Genomic DNA, 19,336 nt, shown 5'->3' on the forward strand with positions numbered 1-19,336 from the left:
AGTGCCCAATTTATATTGTGTAATTTTGTAACACAGTCTGTAAGATTAAAACAAAATGTAAATATTGTTTTTGTGACTTTTGATAATAACTGACAGAAATAAGTAGCTGCTTATCACCATGTTGTAAGTGGTAGAGAGAGAGTTTAGTGGTGCTTGAGCAAATAAATTGGACAATAGATGATAACATGAGGAATGCCTAATTTATTCACCTGTCTTTCCTAGCCAGAACCTGTGAAGCCATGCTGAGCATTTTAAATAGAGGGCATAAAGAGAAATAAGTTTGAAACCTGAAACCATAATGTTAAACAGAAATATTGACATCTGACAACATTAGTAGCATTAACCATGCTCACTCCACTACACCCGCCACCCTCACCCCAGGAATGGAAGAGATTGGGTGTTATGAGCATTAAAGATTTATCTACAATGAACATATCCCTAACACTTTGCACCCGCCTGACTGAGGATATTGGGGTGTCTGACTGTTCCACAGTGGAGTAGTGGGAAACTTAATTAACATCTGTTTAAATTGAGCTCCTGCTGTAGAAGTGGGAAATGATTTAAAATTTATCACAGATGCAAGGGTTTCCTTGGTTAGAAAAGCAGATGATGAAGCAAGATGGTAGCTAATGACTCCACAGGTAAGTGCGTTTCCCAGTGTTCCTTGTACTTCATCAGGAGTAAGAGCACTCTGCCCTTCTCCCCACTGTTGCTCTATTCTCCCACCTCAGCTTGCCAGGAGTTAACTTGCTTTTATTCCCAATTAGAGACTGCCCCCATCATGTTTGATCATGGCTTCCTGCCACAGCTTAGCTTCGCTTAAACCCTCTGGCCACACAGCCAGTCTGCTTGACCCCTGGTCAGTTTGAAAAAGGACCAAATGAAGAAGGGTCTAGGCCCGAAATGTCAGCCTTCCTGCTCCTCTGATGCTGCTTGGCCTGCAGTGTTCATCCAGCTCTACACCTTGTTATCTCAGATTCTCCAGCATCAGCAGTTCTTACTATCTCTGACCAAATAGCAATGTGGTTCTGCCATTAAGAGCAGCAGGACCTCCACCTTTTTAGATCCATTGCCTGTTTGCATCTTGCCCTCCCAACTTCCCACCTACCAGTAAGTATCAGCGCCAATACTTCTTTTAATTGAATTTTGCTTTAATTTTCCTATGGATTCAGTTTATTTTGTAGTTGAGGTACGTGCGCTCCCTGACTCGTTCTCTTGTGGTTTGTGGAACAATGGGAAAATACTTGTGATCTGGTGCCATAATAAAGGTAATCCTGTGATAAGATAATGTTCACACCAATACAGAGACCACCTCCATTGAAAACCAGGTAATTGTTTGGGAGAACAAAAATGAAACCAGACAGCACTGTCTGCAGTATCAGCATTTGTACTATGCCACACCCTTGTTATGCTTTCAGTTAAATCCTTTCTGTCAGTTATCAAGCTGTTGGACTTTCAGCTCCTGAAATTTTGTTTTTCAGTTATTGTCTACCAGATGGTAATTATCACAATGGGCCTGTCTTGCTTTGTCATGCTACATTAAATATTTGCTACTGTAGTCAGAATCTTAAGTGTTCTCCGTGAAGGTTATGCACCCAAAAAGTTAAACTGTTATCTTTTTTTCTTTTGATTCATGATTCATGTTGCATATTTCGTAACAATGTTGTAGAATAGAAAGCAGTCATTTGGCCCATCATAACTGTGCTAGCTTCTGAAAACAATTGTCTAATTAGTCTCACTTGTCTATTCTTTATCAATAGTCCTACATTTTAACCCCATTTTTGAATGACTATCCAATTTCTAGTGTTTCCTACTTTCACTTCAGAATCCAGCATTTAAAGTTTTATTTTTGTTTCATAGAATCCCTACAGTGTGGGAACAGGTCCTTTGGCCCAACAAGTCCACACCCACCCTCTGAGATTCCCACCCAGACACATCCCATCTACACATCTCTGAACACTACAGGCAATTTAGCGTGGCCAATCCACCCTAACCTGCACATCTTTGGACTGAGAGAGGAAACCGGAGCACCCGGAGGAAACCCACGCAGACACGGGGAGAATGTGCAAACTCCACACAGACAGTCACTCGAGGGTGGAATTGAACCCGGGTCCGTGGCGCTGTGAGGCAGCAGTGCTAACCACTGAGCCACTGTGCCACGTGTTATTAATATTAATAGTGGAATGATCATTTCAAACAATGAGAAAAATACAACACTCCTAATTTGTTTGTCCATAAGTGGTTGAAATTAAGATAGAAATACATCATGATTTTTGTATTTATTCCTGTAACAACCAGGCCCTGGTGAGGTTCACCAAGTTATTACAGTTCCAGATAGGAAACCCCAAATTGTCAAGCCCCTGGGTGAGGAGGCACTATCTGGCTCTCCTTCCCTATTCACTTGCCTCCTTGGTTGATGGTGACAAGGCTAAGTTACAATGGATCCCCTCCTGTGGATACCTTTCTCCTAGATCAAATGAATTCATGTTTTAAAAGGAGCCAATTTAATTTATTGAAAGTGAGAAAAAATAATAATGAAATACATATGCAGGTGAATTAGAAATGAGGTGTATTCAAAAACAGATAAAAATTAATAAATATATGGTTCAATCTCTGAGCCATTCATGAAGAGTGCACATGTTACCAGAAGCATTGACATTGTAGTCAATTTTGAGATTTGTGGCTTTGCCAGTTAATTCATTTTCTTTTGTTCTAGCTTCTTTTGATTGTGGCTGTCTGTCAGCGCTCAGAACAAGAGTGAAAAATTTTCCCTTTCTTTGTCTGTAGTGGATGGTCATTAACTGGCTGCACTGCGACCTTCATAGCATCAACACACACAAAATCAGAAATTGCTGGAAAAGCTCGGCAGGTCTGGCAGCATCTGTGGAGAGAAATCAGAGTTAACGTTTCAGGTCCAGTGACCCTTCCTCAGAACTGATGGTAGCTAGAAAAAAGTTGTTTTTTTATGCAGAAGAAAGGGTGGGGGGAGGGGATAGGAGTAAATGGTAAGTGGAGATAGAGTCCAAAGAGAGAGAAGAACAGTTGGACAAACAAGGAATAGTTAATGATCAGAGATAACAAGGTGTAGAGCTGGGTGAACACAGCAGGCCAAGCAACATCAGAGGAGCAGGAAGGCTGACGTTTCGGGCCTGGACCCTTCTTCAGAAAATGATCAGTCTGGGAGAATGAATAGCTGCTAATGGGGCTGTTAGTGGCTAACAATGGCTTGTGTGTAATGGCAGACTGTCTAATAACCAGACCTGGGGTGTGGGTGTTAGTGTAAGGACATGGGGGAAGGTGCCTCAAGCCCTAAAATTGTTGAACTTGATATTGAGTTCAGAAAGCTGTAGAGTTCCCAAGAGGAAAATGAGGCACTGTTCTTCCAGCACGCTAGTTCACATATCAGGGCTTCAGACCATGACATATATGGACGAGGATTGGAACTCATTTTTGTCTATGCATTCTGAGAAGGGGAAAACACTAAAATGCCTTTTCCCAAGACTGCTGTGTTTTCTTTAACCACAGTGTTTACAGTCTGTGATATATGGGATTGCAGCTCAATTTGTAGTGCATTTCTGCCTGTGAAACTCTGTGATACCTGCAGGTGTCTCTTGCCAGATAGACCCTGAATTTTCATTTGTAGTTTTATTTTGGCTGTATCAGTCCTCTATTTAAAACATGCATGTTGGAATTTTAAAAAGCTTGATGTGACCCAATGAATATGTAGTCATGACAATTTCCCACAATGTGAGTAAGCAAATAGTAATACTGAATGTAGATGCAAATAGCAGGACATTTTTGTGGTTTTGTGCTCAACTGAAGGCTCCAATGATTACCTATTCATCATAAATCATACTCCTACATAAATTTAGCTTAATTATCCAATGATTGCTCCAATTCCTGAAAACCCCCAGTGAAATTAGATGGTGCACAATAAAATGATTTATGAATCATTTCAAGGGACAAAAGCAAAGATCATCTGGATGGGACATGGTTTTGAAGTTGATGTTTGATTAAAGTTAATATGTGTCCATGTGAATAAAGGTCCTGATCCATGTTATTACAGATTAGATTGAAATAAAAATCATAATAGCTGTTTTCCTGCTGATTGCTTTGCTCAATGACTATTTGTTAATTACAAGAATTATAGAATACCGAAGTGCAGAAAGATCATTTAGCCCATCACGTCTGCACTGACCCTCCAAAGAACCATCCCACCCAGAATCAGCCTCCCACCCTACCATCGTAACCCAACATTTCCCATGGCTAACCAACAAACCTGTACATCCCTGGACACTGCAGGGCAATTTAGCAGGGCCAATCCACCTACCCTGCACATCTTTGGATTGTGGGAGGAAGCCAGAACACCCGGCAGAAACCCACACAGACACGGAGTGAACATGCAAACTCCGCACAGTCTCCCAAGGCTGACTTTGAACTGGAGCCCCTGGCACTGTGAGGCAGCAATGCTAAACTGAACTACTGTGCTGCCCCGTTCACGATGCACCAATTTAAATGTCTCATTTTTATTGTGCTGCGATGCTGTCAAAATGATGTGTTTGTGTCTGTTCAGCAACATTTAATGCCAGCATTACTGGTTGGCCGGTATCTTTTCTATGCATCACACCCAACTCCCAAGACAATGCTGTACTTGCAGATGGAATCAAGGCATAAGAGAGAGCCCAGTAGCCCAGATACCCAACCCTTATTGCACCACCAGCCATGAATGGAGTAGAAACTGCTGACTCTGCATTAGATCTATCAGCCTTTTCAGAACCGATTTGACCTGGAGGCAAAACAAGCCACCTCCAAAGCCCAGTGGACTGCCTAAGAAGACAAATTCGTGCTGAGAGTGGTGTTTCAGCAGGATGTGTATTGTGTTCAAACTATCCACTAGGCATCGCTTATGGGGTAGAGACAATGACGACTGACAGAGTAACAAGTGCCTGACCTTTCAAACATTTTGTGAGCAGAGGCTCTGCAACTCACAAAGTCAAGTGTAATTTTCCAAGTGCAGTGAAGTTGAGAACCAGTTTGTCCAGGCCTGTACAGCCTGCTATCAAACTGTTCTACACAACGGTCCTCCGGGAATTTTCTTTGGAGTCTGGAAGAAGAATTCTGGAAGTTCAACTCCTTGGTAACAATGTATTCAATGGAACTTTTCCTAATGTGAATGAATGTACAAAAGATTCTTTTGATAATATTTTGTTTTTTGTTACAAAGATGCATCACCCTTTGGAAATGGTGATTGAAATTTCTTTACATGATGATTTTCTTACTTCTAAGCAGGAACAGGAGACCAACAACAGCGCAGCCCGTACACAGAATCATTCTAATAAAGAAAATGCCTGCAGTCAATCACCTCTTCAATCACCTCCTAGTCCAGTACATACCACACGGGCTTTTATAAGGTAGGAGGTCCAAAATTTGTGCATTTCATATTGTGCATTGTGTTATTGTTAAAACTTCTAATATTGTCTTAGAATCATTCATATCTGCTGCCAGGTAAGGATCATAAGCCTTACGTTCTGGAAACTTGTCTCTTCCAATTAATGAAAGATTGCTACATTCTAATTGATTTTGATTTTACTGTAGATTGCTCACATTAAGTAAGCACGGATGCCAAGGTATAAATCTGCCTTCAACAATTGACATAATTGGGCCAAAAAAAATTATCATCTGATCAGGCCAGACAATTACACCATAATTTGAACTCTTGAGGATGAGAGTATTTGGATTTGATCACTAACTTCTGTTTAGTCAAGCCAGACTTGAAGTTTACATAAGACCATAAGTTATAGGAGCAGAATGAGGCCATTCAACCTAACGAGTCTGCTCTGCCATTTGATCATGGATGGTATTATTGGTTTTATTGGTAGAGGGATTGAGTTTCGGAGCCATGAGGTCATGTTGCAGCTGTACAAAACTCTGGTGCGGATGCATTTGGAGTGTTGCGTACAGTTCTGGTCACCGCATTATAGGAAGGATGTGGAAGCATTGGAAAGGGTGCAGAGGAGATTTACCAGGATGTTGCCTGGCATGGAGGGAAGGTCTTATGAGGAAAGGCTGAGGGACTTGAGGCTGTTTTCGTTAAAGAGAAGAAGGTTAAGAGGTGACTTAATAGAGACATACAAGATGATCAGAGGATTAGATAGGGTGGACAGTGGGAGCCTTTTTCCTCGGATGGTGATGGCTAGCACGAGGGGACATAGCTTTAAATTGAGGGGTGATAGATATAGGACAGATGTCAGAGGTAGGTTCTTTGCTCAGAGAGTAGTAAGGGCGTGGAATGCCCTGCCTGCAAAAGTAGTAGACTCGCCAACTTTAAGGCCATTTGAATGGTCATTGGATAAACATATGGATGATAATGGAATAGTTTAGGTTAGATGGGCTTCAGATTGGTTTCACAGGTCGGCGCAACATCGAGGGCCGAAGGGCCTGTACTGCGCTGTAATGTTCTATGTTCTATGTTCTATGTATATTTTTCAATCCCATTCTCCTGCCTTCTACCCGGAACCCTTGATACCATTACTAATCAGAATCTATGCCTGTCTTTAGTACACTCAAAGCCTCCACAGCCTTCTGCGGCAATGAGCTCCATAGATTAACCACCATCTGAAGAAATTCCTGCTCATCTCAGTTCTAAAGGGTTGTCCCTTCAGTCTGAGGCTGTGTCGTTGGGTCCTAGTCATTCCTACTCGTAGAAACTCGTTTCCATTTTCACGTCCACTCTGTCCAGCCTCTCGGTATTCTGTAAGTTTCCATGAGACCTCCCCCCCCCCATCCTTTTAAATTCAATTGAGTACGTATATAGAATCCTCAACTGCTTCTTATACGACAAGCCCTTCATCTCTAGGATCATTCTTTCAAACCTTCTCTGGATGCTTTCCAAGGCCAGCACATCCTTCCTTAGATATGGGGCCCAAAATTGCTCTCGATATTCCAAATGCAGCCTGACTAGAGCCTTGTATAGCCTCAGCGGTATCTATCTGCTGTTGCCTTCTAGCCTCTTGAAATGAATGCTAAAAATCAAAATCTTTGAAAGATTCCCTTATGTATTTGTTTACTATGTGTATAATGCCCCGAACAAGTTAACTCTTTTTATTGTATGGCTTCTCTACCAGTGTGCTGGGGTTATGGTCTACAAACCTATTCACTTTTCTTGTGGAAGAAAATAGTTGACTCATTCATAATGAATCGCTTTGTTTTTAATACTGCAATGTCATACTCCACCTTGTGGTCATTGTGAGAATTAATGAAGTTTATTATCATCATTTGTGTTTGGTAACATTCAGGGTTGTGGGAGACCTGCAATTTTATTGCTTGCTGTTCAATATGTGCCATGTTACAATCCACATTTGCACGAAATACTTCTCTCCATTTGCATTCTCACAGCTTAGGAAAGCCAAAAGAACTGAAAAGCCCAACAAGATTGAAAACACAGCAGAGTTTCGATAATGACAAGTGCTATCAGCAAGAGAACAGCAGCACCTCGATTGCAAATGATTGTTTCAAATCTCAGGCAAAACCCACCGAACCCAAAGTAGGTGAAAGCAGAGAATATGAACAAACAGGACAAGAGACCTCTAAACAGGAGAGTGTCAGCAAAGCTGGGAGACAGGTAAGACAATAGATTCCAATGGCTGCTCTGGAACCATAGAATGGCTGTAGCAACAGCAACTTAATCCATGTGCATGCTTTTCCCCTGTGGCCTTACAAATTTTTCCTCTTCATATAATCATTGAGCCCTCTTTAAGCCCTCTATGGAATATGCTTCCACCATGCTTACAGGTAGAACATCCCTGATCTTAACCACTTGTTGTGTAAAAACAGATTTCATCATTTTGTGTTGCTTTTTTTGCGCATCACCTTAAATTGGCATTTTCTGTTTCTGGGTCCTTCTTGCCAATGGAGAGTGTTTCTTCCTCTCTGATCCCTACTCTGTCCAGATGCCATACGATTTTGAATAGCCCAATCAACTTGCCTTTTAATCTCCTCTAAAGAGAGTGAAGTGAGAATCTAACCTTCATCTGCAGTGTCTTTCACATATCCATGTAATAAGTTCCACATCTCTGGAACCATTCCCACAAATCTTTTCGACACCCTCCATAATGCCTTCATGTTCTTCATGAGGTGTGCTGCCCAGAATTGGACATGATACTCCATTGATGGCAGCTTAAGCTGTCCTTTTTTATTATATTTTCTGGGATGCCTGGCATGAGATGTCTTGTAAATTATTTAAAGATAATCCATGAATAAAGTATAATCAAAAATGCTGCAATTTATATCTTCCAGAATACCATATGTCTTACTTAATGCTTTTACATCATTGCCTTTAGTTTCAATGTACACAAATGCTCTCTCTCTCTGCATCATGAGTTTCTTTAGAATTGTACCCTTTCAATGATATTGACTTTTTCGTTCATCCTGCCAAACAGACCAACTTCGTACATCTTAATATTAAATTTGGTTTGTAATTTGTTCACCCTTTCTATAATCCTATGCGTTCTTGATATTTAATACCTTCCCCTCAATAGTTAATAACTTTTTCAAGTTTCAAGTAACAGTTTAGTTCAAGAAGTTGAGAATTACCTAGGTTGTTACAGCAAGAGCACTTGTTTTATTTTTATGACATAATCCTGTCAGCATTTGTGATTATACAGTTACGCTGAGGTCCCAAGCATAAATGGACACTAGGAATTAGACTTTGGCAATCCCATAAAGTTCTTCCAATTTGCTGATCATTATTCCCTTCTCAATTACATCATGAAAAGTAAGTTATTTGGCCATTGTTGTTGTGGCATATAGCAAAATACGAAATGATTCCCCATTCACGAATATAATAATATTTCGAAAATAACTTGTTGTGCTGAGCCATTTTTAAAAGTTGTGCAAAAGATGGTTGAATTTTTTTTCCATTCTCTTGTATGACATATGACATGGGCATTGCTGGCTGGGCCAGCTTTTATTGTCCATTCCTAATTGCCCTTGAGAAGGTGGTAGTGAGCTGCCTTCTTGAACTGCTGCAGAATGTGTCCTACAGGTAGACTCACAAAGCTGTTAGGGAGGGAATTCCAAGATTTTGACCTAATGACACCAAAAGAAAAGCAATATACTTCACGTCAGGATGATGAGTATCTTGGAGGGGAACTTGCAAGTGGTGGTATTCCCACATTGTGGCTCCATTGATCTCCAGTGGTGCCCATGGTTTTAGAAGGTACTGTCTAAAGCTCTTTTGGTGAGTTTCTTGTAGATAATACACACTGTTGCTACTGAGCGTCATTGATGGAAGGTGTGAATGTGCCAATCAAGCAGGCTAGTTTGTCCTGGTGGTGTCAAGCTTCTTGAGTATTTTTGGAGCTGCACTCATCCAGGCAAGTGGGGAGTATTCCATCACACTCCTGACTTGTGCCTTGTAGATGATGGACAGGCTTTGGGAGTCAGGAGGTGAGTTACTGGCCATAGTATTCCTAGACTTTGACCTGCTCTTGTAGCCAGTGTGTTTATATAGCAAGTCCAGCTAATTTCTAATCGTTGATAACCTGTAAGGTGTTGATAGTGGGGGATTCAGTGATGGTAACACCATTGAACATGAAGGGGCTGTAATTAGATTGTCTCTTATTGGAGGTGGTCATTTGTGAAGTGTGAATGTTACTTGCACATTGTCAGCCCAAATCTAGATATTGTCCATGTCCTGTTGCATTAGAACATGGACTGCTTCAGTATCTGAGGAATGGTGAATAGTGCTGAACATTGTGCAATCATCCCCACTTCTGACCTTATGTAGAGGGAGGTTTATGATGAAGCAACTGAATGTGGTTTTGACCTGGGACATTACACTGAAGAACTCCTGGAGAGATGTCCTGGAGCTGAGATGACTGACCTACTACAACCACAGCCATCTTTCTTATGTACCAGGTATGACTCTAACCAGCATAGAGTTTGTCCCCTGTTTCTTTTGATTCCAGTTTTGCCAGGGTTCCTTGATGTCATACTTGGTCAAATGAGGCCTTGATGTTGAGGGCTGTCATTCTGACCTCACAAATGGAAGTGACCTTATTGGAGGCCAGTCTTCTCATTCTCAGGATATTTGATTTGATTTATTGTCATCACATGTACCCAAGTACAGTGAAAAGTTTTGTTTTGTGAGCAGTACGGGCAGATCATAGCAAAGAAGGATATACAGATCAAAGGGTACTTAGTCAGAATGAGGCATACAAGGTTACAGTTGCACAGGAGGTACACAAAGCAAGGTCAACATTAATTTGAAATTAGAGAGGTCCATTCAGCAGGCTGATAACATCAGGGAAGAAGCTGTTCTTGAACCTGTTGGTGTGGTTGTGTGATAAAGCTTCAGTATCTTCTGCCTGACGGAAGAGGTTGGAAGAGGGTGGAAAGGGTCTTTGATGATGTTGGCAGCCTTTCCGCGAGAGGTGTAAATGGAGTCCTTGGATGGGAGGTTGGCTTCTGTACGGTCTGGGCTGTGCACACAACTTTCAGTAGTTTCATACAGTCCTGGGCAGAGCAGTTGCCATACCAGGCCAGTATGCACCTGGAATATATGCTTTCTACAGTGCATCCGTAAAAGTTGGTGAGGGTCCTTGTGGACATTCCAAATTTCCTAAGCCACCTGAGGAAGAAGAGATGTTGTTGTGCCTTCTTGACCGTTGCATCTATGTGGGAGGGCCACGACAGATGGTTGGTTATCGTCACTCCTAGCAACTTGACCTAGTTCACCTCAGCTCCATTGATGTTGACAGGGGCATGTCCTCCTCCTTTCTTCCTGCAGCCAATGATCAGTTCTTTCGTTTTGCTGACACTCACTGTAGCAGTCCCTTAGGATAGTGTCCTAGGCCCATCTATCTTCTGTTTCCTGCCAGCATGAATGACCTTCCTACCAGTATAAAGTCAGAGGTAAGAATGTTTGCTGAAGAATAACCAATGTTCAGCATCTCAGATACTGAAGCTGTCCATGTTCATGTGCGTCAAGACCTGGACAACATCCAGGCTTGGGTTGATTAGTGGCGAGTAATATTCATTCCATATAGCTGTCAGACAATGACGATCTCCATCAAGTGGGAATCTAACCATTGCCCCTTGACATTCAATAACATTACTGTCATTGAATAACCAACTATCAATGACCCATGAATGGACAAAAAAAAGACAACATAGGTGGAAATTTCCAGCAGGTCTTTTGGCTTTCCATATTCCAGAGGTCACAGTTTGCTCAACTATTGGTCATCAAATCTCTGTCTTGTAACTGAAACAGAAGGGACCCCACTCTATTAGTCCAAAACATTTACTTGTATAAGGAGCAAGTTTGCTGACCATAGGGTTTCGCTAATAGATTGATACAATTCTGCTGGTCTCTTTCAGCTACCACAGGGTGTTAATTTCCATAAAAGTACATAAGCTCCTTATCTGTTCAAATCATATAGCAAGCAACTGAACGCAAACAAGACTAGGCCAGCCTATTATAATTATGTTAACCGAGGGAATTGTGCCAGTGTTAGCACACAACAGTTCTGTCTCAGCTGGATGGCATTATTCCTCTTTGGGATTTTATCCGAGTGAAATGTGTAAGCAATGAAGTGGGTAAAAACAAATGACCGTATAATTGGAATAGTTCTTTAAATATCATTTCAGGATGTAAAAAGAACGTCTGCTGCCATCACACAGATACAGCGCCAGAAAAGTGAAAACAATGATGATGATTCCAATTCTAATGCTGTACCCTTTCGTCGCTTCACTTCAAGAGCTACATCATTCAGAGTAAGTCTGTGTTAGTGTAATTTTTCAGTGATATAGTCAAATAGGTCTGGGTGTCTTCCATTATCAGCAATGGCACTGGCCTATTTCCCAGATACTATGAACAAAAGTGTAAATTTTGCTATGCGAACAGAGCAAATGTATTATACTTTATTCTTGTGCTCCACTTTTAAATAAACAGTTGATAGTCTGGGAGCAGTTGTAAAAGTTAAATAGAATTGCTATGTACCAACAGGGTGGTGCAATTTCAAAAACATGATGGTCCTTTTTTGACTGGTAATCCTATCACTAGGAATGGACTTTAATGAAGCCTTTGACAAGGCTCCACATGGTAGACTGTTTAGTAATGTTAGACTACGTGGGATTCATGGAGAACTTGCCAATTGGATACAAAATTGGCTTGATGGTGGGAGACGTAGGACGGTGATGGAGGGTTGCTTTTCAGATTGTGCTTGTGTTCTGCAAGTATTGGTGCTGTGTCCACTGTTGTTTGTCATTTATGTAAACAATTTGAATGAGAATTTAAGGGACATGATTAGTAGGTTTGCAGATGACACCAAAGTGGGTCATATGGTGGACAGTAATGAAGGTTATCTAAGATTACAAAGGGACTTTGATCAATTGGGCCAATGGGCTGAAGAGTGGCAGATGGAGTTTAATTTAGATAAATGCGAGATATTATACTTTGGTAAAACAGAGAGACCTAGGGGTTCAGGTACAGAGTTCCTTGAAAGCAGCATCACAGGTAGACAGAGTGGTTAAGACGTTTAGCACACTTGCCTTTATTGTTCCGACCATTAAGTATAGAAGTTGGGACATCATGTTGTGGTTGTATGGAACATTGGTGAGGCCACTTTTTGAGTACTGTGTACAGTTCTGGTCACCCTGCTAAAAGGAAGCATCTTATTAAATTGTAAAGGGCTCAAAAAAGAGTTACAAGGATGTTGCCAGGACTGGAGAGTTTGAGTTATAGGGAGAGTCTGGATAAGCTGAGACTTTTTCGACTGGAGCGTTGGAGGTTGAGGGGTGAACTTATAGAGGTTTGTAAAGTCATGAGGGGCATAAATAAGGTGAATAGCAAAGGTCTTTTCTCTAGGGTAGAGGATTTCAAAAGTAGGGGCATATTTTTAGGGTGAGAGGGGAAACATTTAAAAGGGACCTGAGGGGCAATATTTTCACACAGAGGGTGATTCATATGTGGAATGAACTGCCAGAGGAAGTGGTAGATGCAGGTACAGTTACAGCATTTAAAAGACTTTTGGACAGGTACATGAATAGGGAAGAGTTAGAGAGATATAAGCCAAACACAGGCAAATGGGACTAATTTAGTTTGGGAAACTGGGTTGGCATGGACGAGTTGGACTGAAGGGTCTGTTTCTGTGCTGTATGACACTAGGACTGTATTAATGAGGCCAGAAAAACAAAGGAGTTGCTTTAAATGACTCCCTGTTAAGTTTTTGAGGGACCTGTTTACAGTTCATAAAGTTTAGTTCTTTTTGCTTTATAATTTAAGTCATTATTTAATATGTGCAGAATCAGTATGATCTGTATATAATGGCTTACTGACATAGATCTCCGTTTTGCTAATTTATTGTCAATATGCTGACACATTTTACTATGTGTGTAATAACTTGCAATCAAACACACTTGATAATCATGTTTTAAAACTACTTTTAAAAAAAGTAAACCAAATATTGTCTGTCGAGTTGCGGTCTGCAGTAAGTGTATTTGATGATCATATCCAGCAATGTTTGGACTGCATGAATAACTGGGAAATCACTAGGTGAACAGAAGCTTTCTTTTTGTGAATCAGCCTCTTATGCACCATGAGCCCCCATAACTCTGGAGTCCTAGAACTGAATTTTGAAAGGACAAGACTTGATGTCATATTGAACCTGTTCACAAATCTGCTACTCCCCATCCAAATGAAATAACTTTTTTTTCCTGGCTACTGAAGTCATAGCATCTTGCTTAGTAATGACCCCAGCTCTAGCAATTGTCTCCACCCAAGTTAGTAAACTGTATAACCCTCCTTTGATAGACATGTAAACATTGTGAAATTGTTATTCTAGTATGCATAGTCAATCAAGCCTTCCCTGAGAATGTGATTAGACAATATAAAAAAAAAAGTATTTGAATAAATATTAAGTAAAGACAGAGATGATTAAAGGGGAACATTTGTGTCATGTTCCTCCAATCTCCCACTGGAACTGCAGTGGAAGATCAGAGGTCAGGCTAAAGAAACAGCGGGGGTTCTCCATTTTCTTCACTGAAGTGATAACAGGAAATTGAAGAACACTGTGGTAATTTCATGCAATGGTATTTTGCGGAAAGTTATACTTGTAACTGCTTGGACTATGGAAGGCTTACTTCTTAAATGTAGTGGTCAAGTTGGAATTCCTGGATAGTTTGTTTGGTTTTCTTTGATGGACAGGGAGGAAACTGAAGTTAATTTTCCTGAAAATGTTGCTGATGGTTTTTCATTGATTTTCAGAGATCTGTGTATTGGGGTGAGCACTTAACAAGTATATGTTGTTCACTTCTTTTGCAGGCAGCATGTTTATTGAACCTGAATGGACATTTTCTTTCAGAGATAGTAGGAACTGCAGATGCTGGAGAAGGGTCTAGGCCCGAAACGTCAGCCTTTCTGCTCCTATGATGCTGCTTGGCCTGCTGTGTTCATCCAGCCCTGCACCTTGTTGTCTTGGACATTTTCTTTGCTCCTTTTCCATTGCAATCCTTCACATTGTTGCCATGAGAAGATATGAGAAGATTTTGGAAGAAGGAGCAGCAGAAACTAAAATATGTGCATTATTAACACAAAGATTTTGTTTTTCAGGTTTCAAGTCCAGAGGTGAAAAGCCAACCATTCCAAAGAAGGTGAGTGGACTGAAATGTCATTAATTGGTCATAAAAAATGCAATGAATTAAGGATTAGTTATGAAGATCATGGGGTCTCAATAACTGTATTCATTTTTTTTGCTGACAGTGCTAGTCTAAGGATTCCAAAAAAGATTGATGACAGACTTGAACAATATGCAAGGGCAATCCAGGTGAGTGACACCATCCCTTGTGAGTAAGATATTTGTAATCAAATAAAAAGATTGAAACCTGCAATTGGGAATAAAAATTTTTTTTTAGTTATTCATTTTGTGGGATGTGGGCATCGCTGGCTGGGTCAGCATTGATTGCCTGTCCTTAGTTGCCCTTGAGAAGGTAGTGATGACCTGCCTTCTTGAACTGCTGCAGTCCACCTATGACCCACAATGCCATTAGGGAGGGAATTTCAGGATTTTGTCCCAGTGACAATGAAGGAACGGCATTATATTTCCAAGTCAGGATGGTGAGTGGCTTGGAGGGAAACGTGAAGGTGGTGGTTTCCCATATATCTGCTGCCCTTGTCCTTCTAGATGGAAGTGGTCGTGGGTTTGGAAGGTGCCATCTGAGGATCTTTGGTGAATTTCTGACGTGGATCTTGTGGATAGTACACACTGCTGCTACTGAACTTCGGTAATGGAGGGAGTGGATACTTGTGGATATGTACCAATCAAGTGAGCTGCTTTGTCCTGGATGGAATCAAGCTTCTTGAGTGTTGTTGGGGCTGCACTCATCCAGGCGAGTGGGGAGTATTCCATCACACTCCTGACTTGTGCCTTGTAGATGATGGACAGGCTTTGGGGAGTCAGGAGGTGAGTTACTCGCTGCAGTATTCCTAGCCTCTGACATGCTCTTTTGCCACTGCATTTATCTGGTGAGTCCAGTTAAGTTTCTGATCAATGACAACTCCCAGGATATCAACAGTGGGGGATTCAGTGATGGTAACACCATTGAATGACAAGGGACGGTGGTTAGATTGTCTCTTATTGGTGATCGTCATAGCCTGGCATTCGTGTGGCACGAATGTTACTTACCACTTGTCAGCCCAAGTCTGGATATTGTCCAGATCTTGCTGCATTTCGACACAGACTTCTTCAGCGTTTCAGGAGTCGTGAATGGTGCTGAACATTATGCAATCATCAGCGAACGTCCCCACTTCGGACCTTATGATAGAGGGAAGGTCATTGATGAAGCAGCTGAAGATGGTTGGGCCTAGCACACTACCCCGAGGAACTCTAGCAGAGATGTCCTGGAGCTGAGATGACTGACCTCCAGTAACCACGATCATCTTCCTATGTGTCAGGTATGACTCCAACCACCAGAGAGTTTGCCCTCGATACCCATTGATTCCAGTTTTGCTCGGGCACCTTGATGTCAAGGGCTATCACTGTCACCTCATCTCTGGAATTCAGCTCTTTTGTCCATGTTTAAACCAAGGCTGTAATGAGGTCAGGAGCTGAGTGGCTCTGGTGGATCCCAAACTGGTTTCATGCTGCATTTAGAGTTTTAAGCAAATTATTGAATTTCACTTCATATTTTTGTTTGCAGAGAAGTGATAGCAGGAAATCAAAACAATCTGCTTCTAACTATCTGACCCGACCATTAGAGGGCGTTGCAAGCAAACGATGTGTGTTTGAGAAGGAAGATGCTCAGGATTCCGGTGTTCGACATTACACAGGTAGAAAGGTAAAGTGGAATTTTATTTTGGTTTGGGTGGGAGTGTGCACAATTGAGCTTGTTAATGCATTCGCACACTTGCATATAACAGGAATGGCTATTGCAACACAAAAAAACGTAATGATTTGTCACTTGACACTAACATGAAGATTTTATTTCCATTATATTTATGTAGACTTAGATTTGACTTTATACTGAATATAGTTAAATTTGAGCCTCCTATTTTGTAAGACAGGCCAAACTTTCATATCTCTAAAATGGGTTGATGGACTACATTTTGTCCTTCCAACCTCCTTCTTAGGATTTCCTCTCAAGGTTTTATGGATGGACTTCAGTTAGGCTTTTAACAATGTTCCTCATGGTAGACTGGTTAGCAAGGTTAGATCACATGGAATACAAGGAGAACTAGCTGTTTGGATACAGAACTGGCTTGAAGGTAGAAGGCAGAGGGTAGTGCTGGAATGTTGTTTTTCAGACTGGATGCTTGTGACCAACGTGTGCCACAAGGATCGGTGCTGGGTCCACTGCTTTTTGTCATTTATGTAAATGATTTGGATGTGAACATCGGTCAATAAGGTTGCAGATGACACCAAAATTGGAGGTGTAGTGGACAGGAAAAAAGGTTACCTCAGATTACAATCGGATCTTGGTTAGAGGGGGCAATGGGCCAAGGAATGACAGAAGGAACTTAATCTACATAAATATGAGCTGCTGCATTTTGGAAAGTCAAGTCAGGGCGGCACTTATACAATAATGGTAAGGTCTTGGGGAGTGTTGCTGAACAAAGAGACGTTAAAGCGGAGGTTCATTGTTCCTTTAAAGTAGAGTCTCAGGTAGATATGAGAGTGAAGAAGGCATTTGGTATTCTTGCCTTTATTGGTCAGCGCATTGAGTTTAGGAGTTGGGAGGCTATGTTGTGGCTGTACAGGACATTAGTTAGGCCACTTTTGGAATACTACGTTCAGTTCTGGTCTCCCTGCTATAGGAAGGGTGTTGTGAAACTTGAAAGGGTTCAGAAGAGATTTACCAGGGTTGGAGGGTTTGAGCTGTAGGGAGAGGCTGAATGGGCCGGGGCTATTTTCCCTGGAGCATCAGAAGCTGATGGGTGACCTTATAGAGGTTTATAAAATGATGAAGGGCATGGATAGGATGAATAGACAAGGTCATTTCCCTGAGGATGGTGAGTCCAAAACTAGAGGGCATAGGTTTAAGATGAGAGGGGAAAGATTTAAAAGGGACTTAAGCAGTAATTTTTTCACGCAGTGGGTGGTGTGTGTATGGAATGAGCTGCCAGAGGAAGTGGTGGAGGCTGGTACAATTACAACATTAAAAAGGCATTTGGATGGGTATATGATAGGAAGAGTTTGAAGGATATGGGCTTAAGTGCTAGCAAATGGCACTAGACTAATTTAGGATATCTGACCGGTATGGATGAGTTGGACTGAAGGGTCTGTTTCCATGCTGTACAGCTCTATGACATTGTGAGTTTGAGTTTTCTTCACTCAGCAGGTCTACATCCACTTTCTCAAAATTATTGGCCAGTCTGTCCCAATTTATTAACTGAAAGGCAATTTTGATTAATTCGCAACATTTGATTCTGTTTCTCTTTGAGATTCTGTATACATGATTGTTTTCTTAAAGAAGCGTGAGGCATAATGTGCTCTGTCATGTTTTTTAAAGCATGAACTGAGGCTCTCAAAAAGAACTGTGTGAATTTCTGTAGCATATTTAACCCAGGGTGGCGGTCTAGTGGTCGTATCACTTGACTAGTAATCCAAAGCCCCAATTTAATGTTTTGGGCTAATTGGTTCAGATCCCACCAATAGTAGATCATGAAATTTAAATTCAATAAAAGGAAAAAAACTGGAATTAAAATGATAACTATGTAACCAACACTAATTGCTGTTTAAAAGCACATCTGGTTCACTAATGGCCTTGAGGAAAGCCAATTTGCCATCCTTACCTGGTCTGGTCTACATGTGTTTCCGGAGCCACAACAATGTGATTCACTTTTACCTACCCTCTGGGTATGGACAATAAATGCTGACCTACACCCACATCCTGTGAATGAATAAAAATACAGTTTGCAAAATTCTGCACAGGAGAATAATTGGACAAATAATTAGACAAGTTGTCAGGGATAACTGAGTGCTTAGACAGAGACGATGTTGATGCTGTTGGGGGTAGTATATGAGCATGGCTAGAGGATTGGCTTACTAATCGGAGGCAGAGAATTGGGGTAAAGGGAAGCACTTTCAGAATGGATGTGAAGTGTCACAGGACTCAGTGCTGTGTCAGCAATTATTTACAATATATGTTAATGATTTGGAGGAGTAAGTAGAATGCACTATAGCCAAATCCAAGGGTGATGCAAAAAATAGATGGGAAAGCAAGTAGCGAGGATGACGGAGGGATATTGACAGGTTAAGCAAGTGGATAAAAACTGGACAGATGGAACATAATATATTTTGTCAGGAAATATAGAGGAGCTGAATTTTATCCATATGGGGAAAGAATGCAGAAAGCTTTGGACAGAGGGATTTGGGAGTTCTCATGCATAAATCACAAAAAGCTAGTGGGTAATAGGGAATGCAAATGGAATGTTGGCTTTTATTTCAAGGGGCATGGAAGACATTCTGGCATGGGGGGCAGTCCAAAGAATGTTCACTAGTTTGATCCTGGGTATGGAGACACTATCTTACAAGAAGAGGTTGAGTCTGTGCTCATTGGAGTTTAGAAGAATAAGGGGCAACCTTATTGAAACATACATAATTATTAGGAGGCTTGAAAGAGTAGATGCAGATTGTTTGTTCCTTCTTGTGGGAGAGTCTAGGACCGGATGGCATAATCTCACTCTAAGACAAGTGTATTTTTTTTTCAAGTGCAATCCGTAAAGCTGAATATATTATTTCAGATTAGAACAAGCAAAAGCTCTACACAACTGGAAAAATACTTTCCTCCTTTGTATTCTAGCTTCATTAAGAGAAATGCCAACATTTCTTTAATCTTA

At 41.2% G+C, this 19,336-nt stretch overlaps 1 protein-coding gene across 5 annotated transcripts in view; it reads left to right on the forward strand.

Annotated features, from left to right (window-relative positions):
* Window positions 1-19,336, forward strand: part of LOC109932972 (ladinin-1-like) — a 98,780-nt gene that overhangs the window by 49,259 nt on the left and 30,185 nt on the right. For 4 of the 5 annotated variants that reach the window (XM_048612280.1, XM_048612281.1, XM_048612282.1 and 1 more), the window contains exons 4-9: window positions 5,287-5,411; window positions 7,396-7,621; window positions 11,650-11,775; window positions 14,612-14,652; window positions 14,762-14,825; window positions 16,198-16,335. In XM_048612280.1, the coding sequence (XP_048468237.1) occupies window positions 5,287-5,411; window positions 7,396-7,621; window positions 11,650-11,775; window positions 14,612-14,652; window positions 14,762-14,825; window positions 16,198-16,335 (720 nt within the window). The remainder of the gene's footprint in view (window positions 1-5,286; window positions 5,412-7,395; window positions 7,622-11,649; window positions 11,776-14,611; window positions 14,653-14,761; window positions 14,826-16,197; window positions 16,336-19,336) is intronic. The other variant, XM_020532010.2, reaches the window with a different exon arrangement.

This window comes from Rhincodon typus, chromosome 25, assembly GCF_021869965.1.
Source record: "Rhincodon typus isolate 14 chromosome 25, sRhiTyp1.1, whole genome shotgun sequence".
NCBI classification, from domain to species: Eukaryota; Metazoa; Chordata; class Chondrichthyes; order Orectolobiformes; family Rhincodontidae; genus Rhincodon; species Rhincodon typus.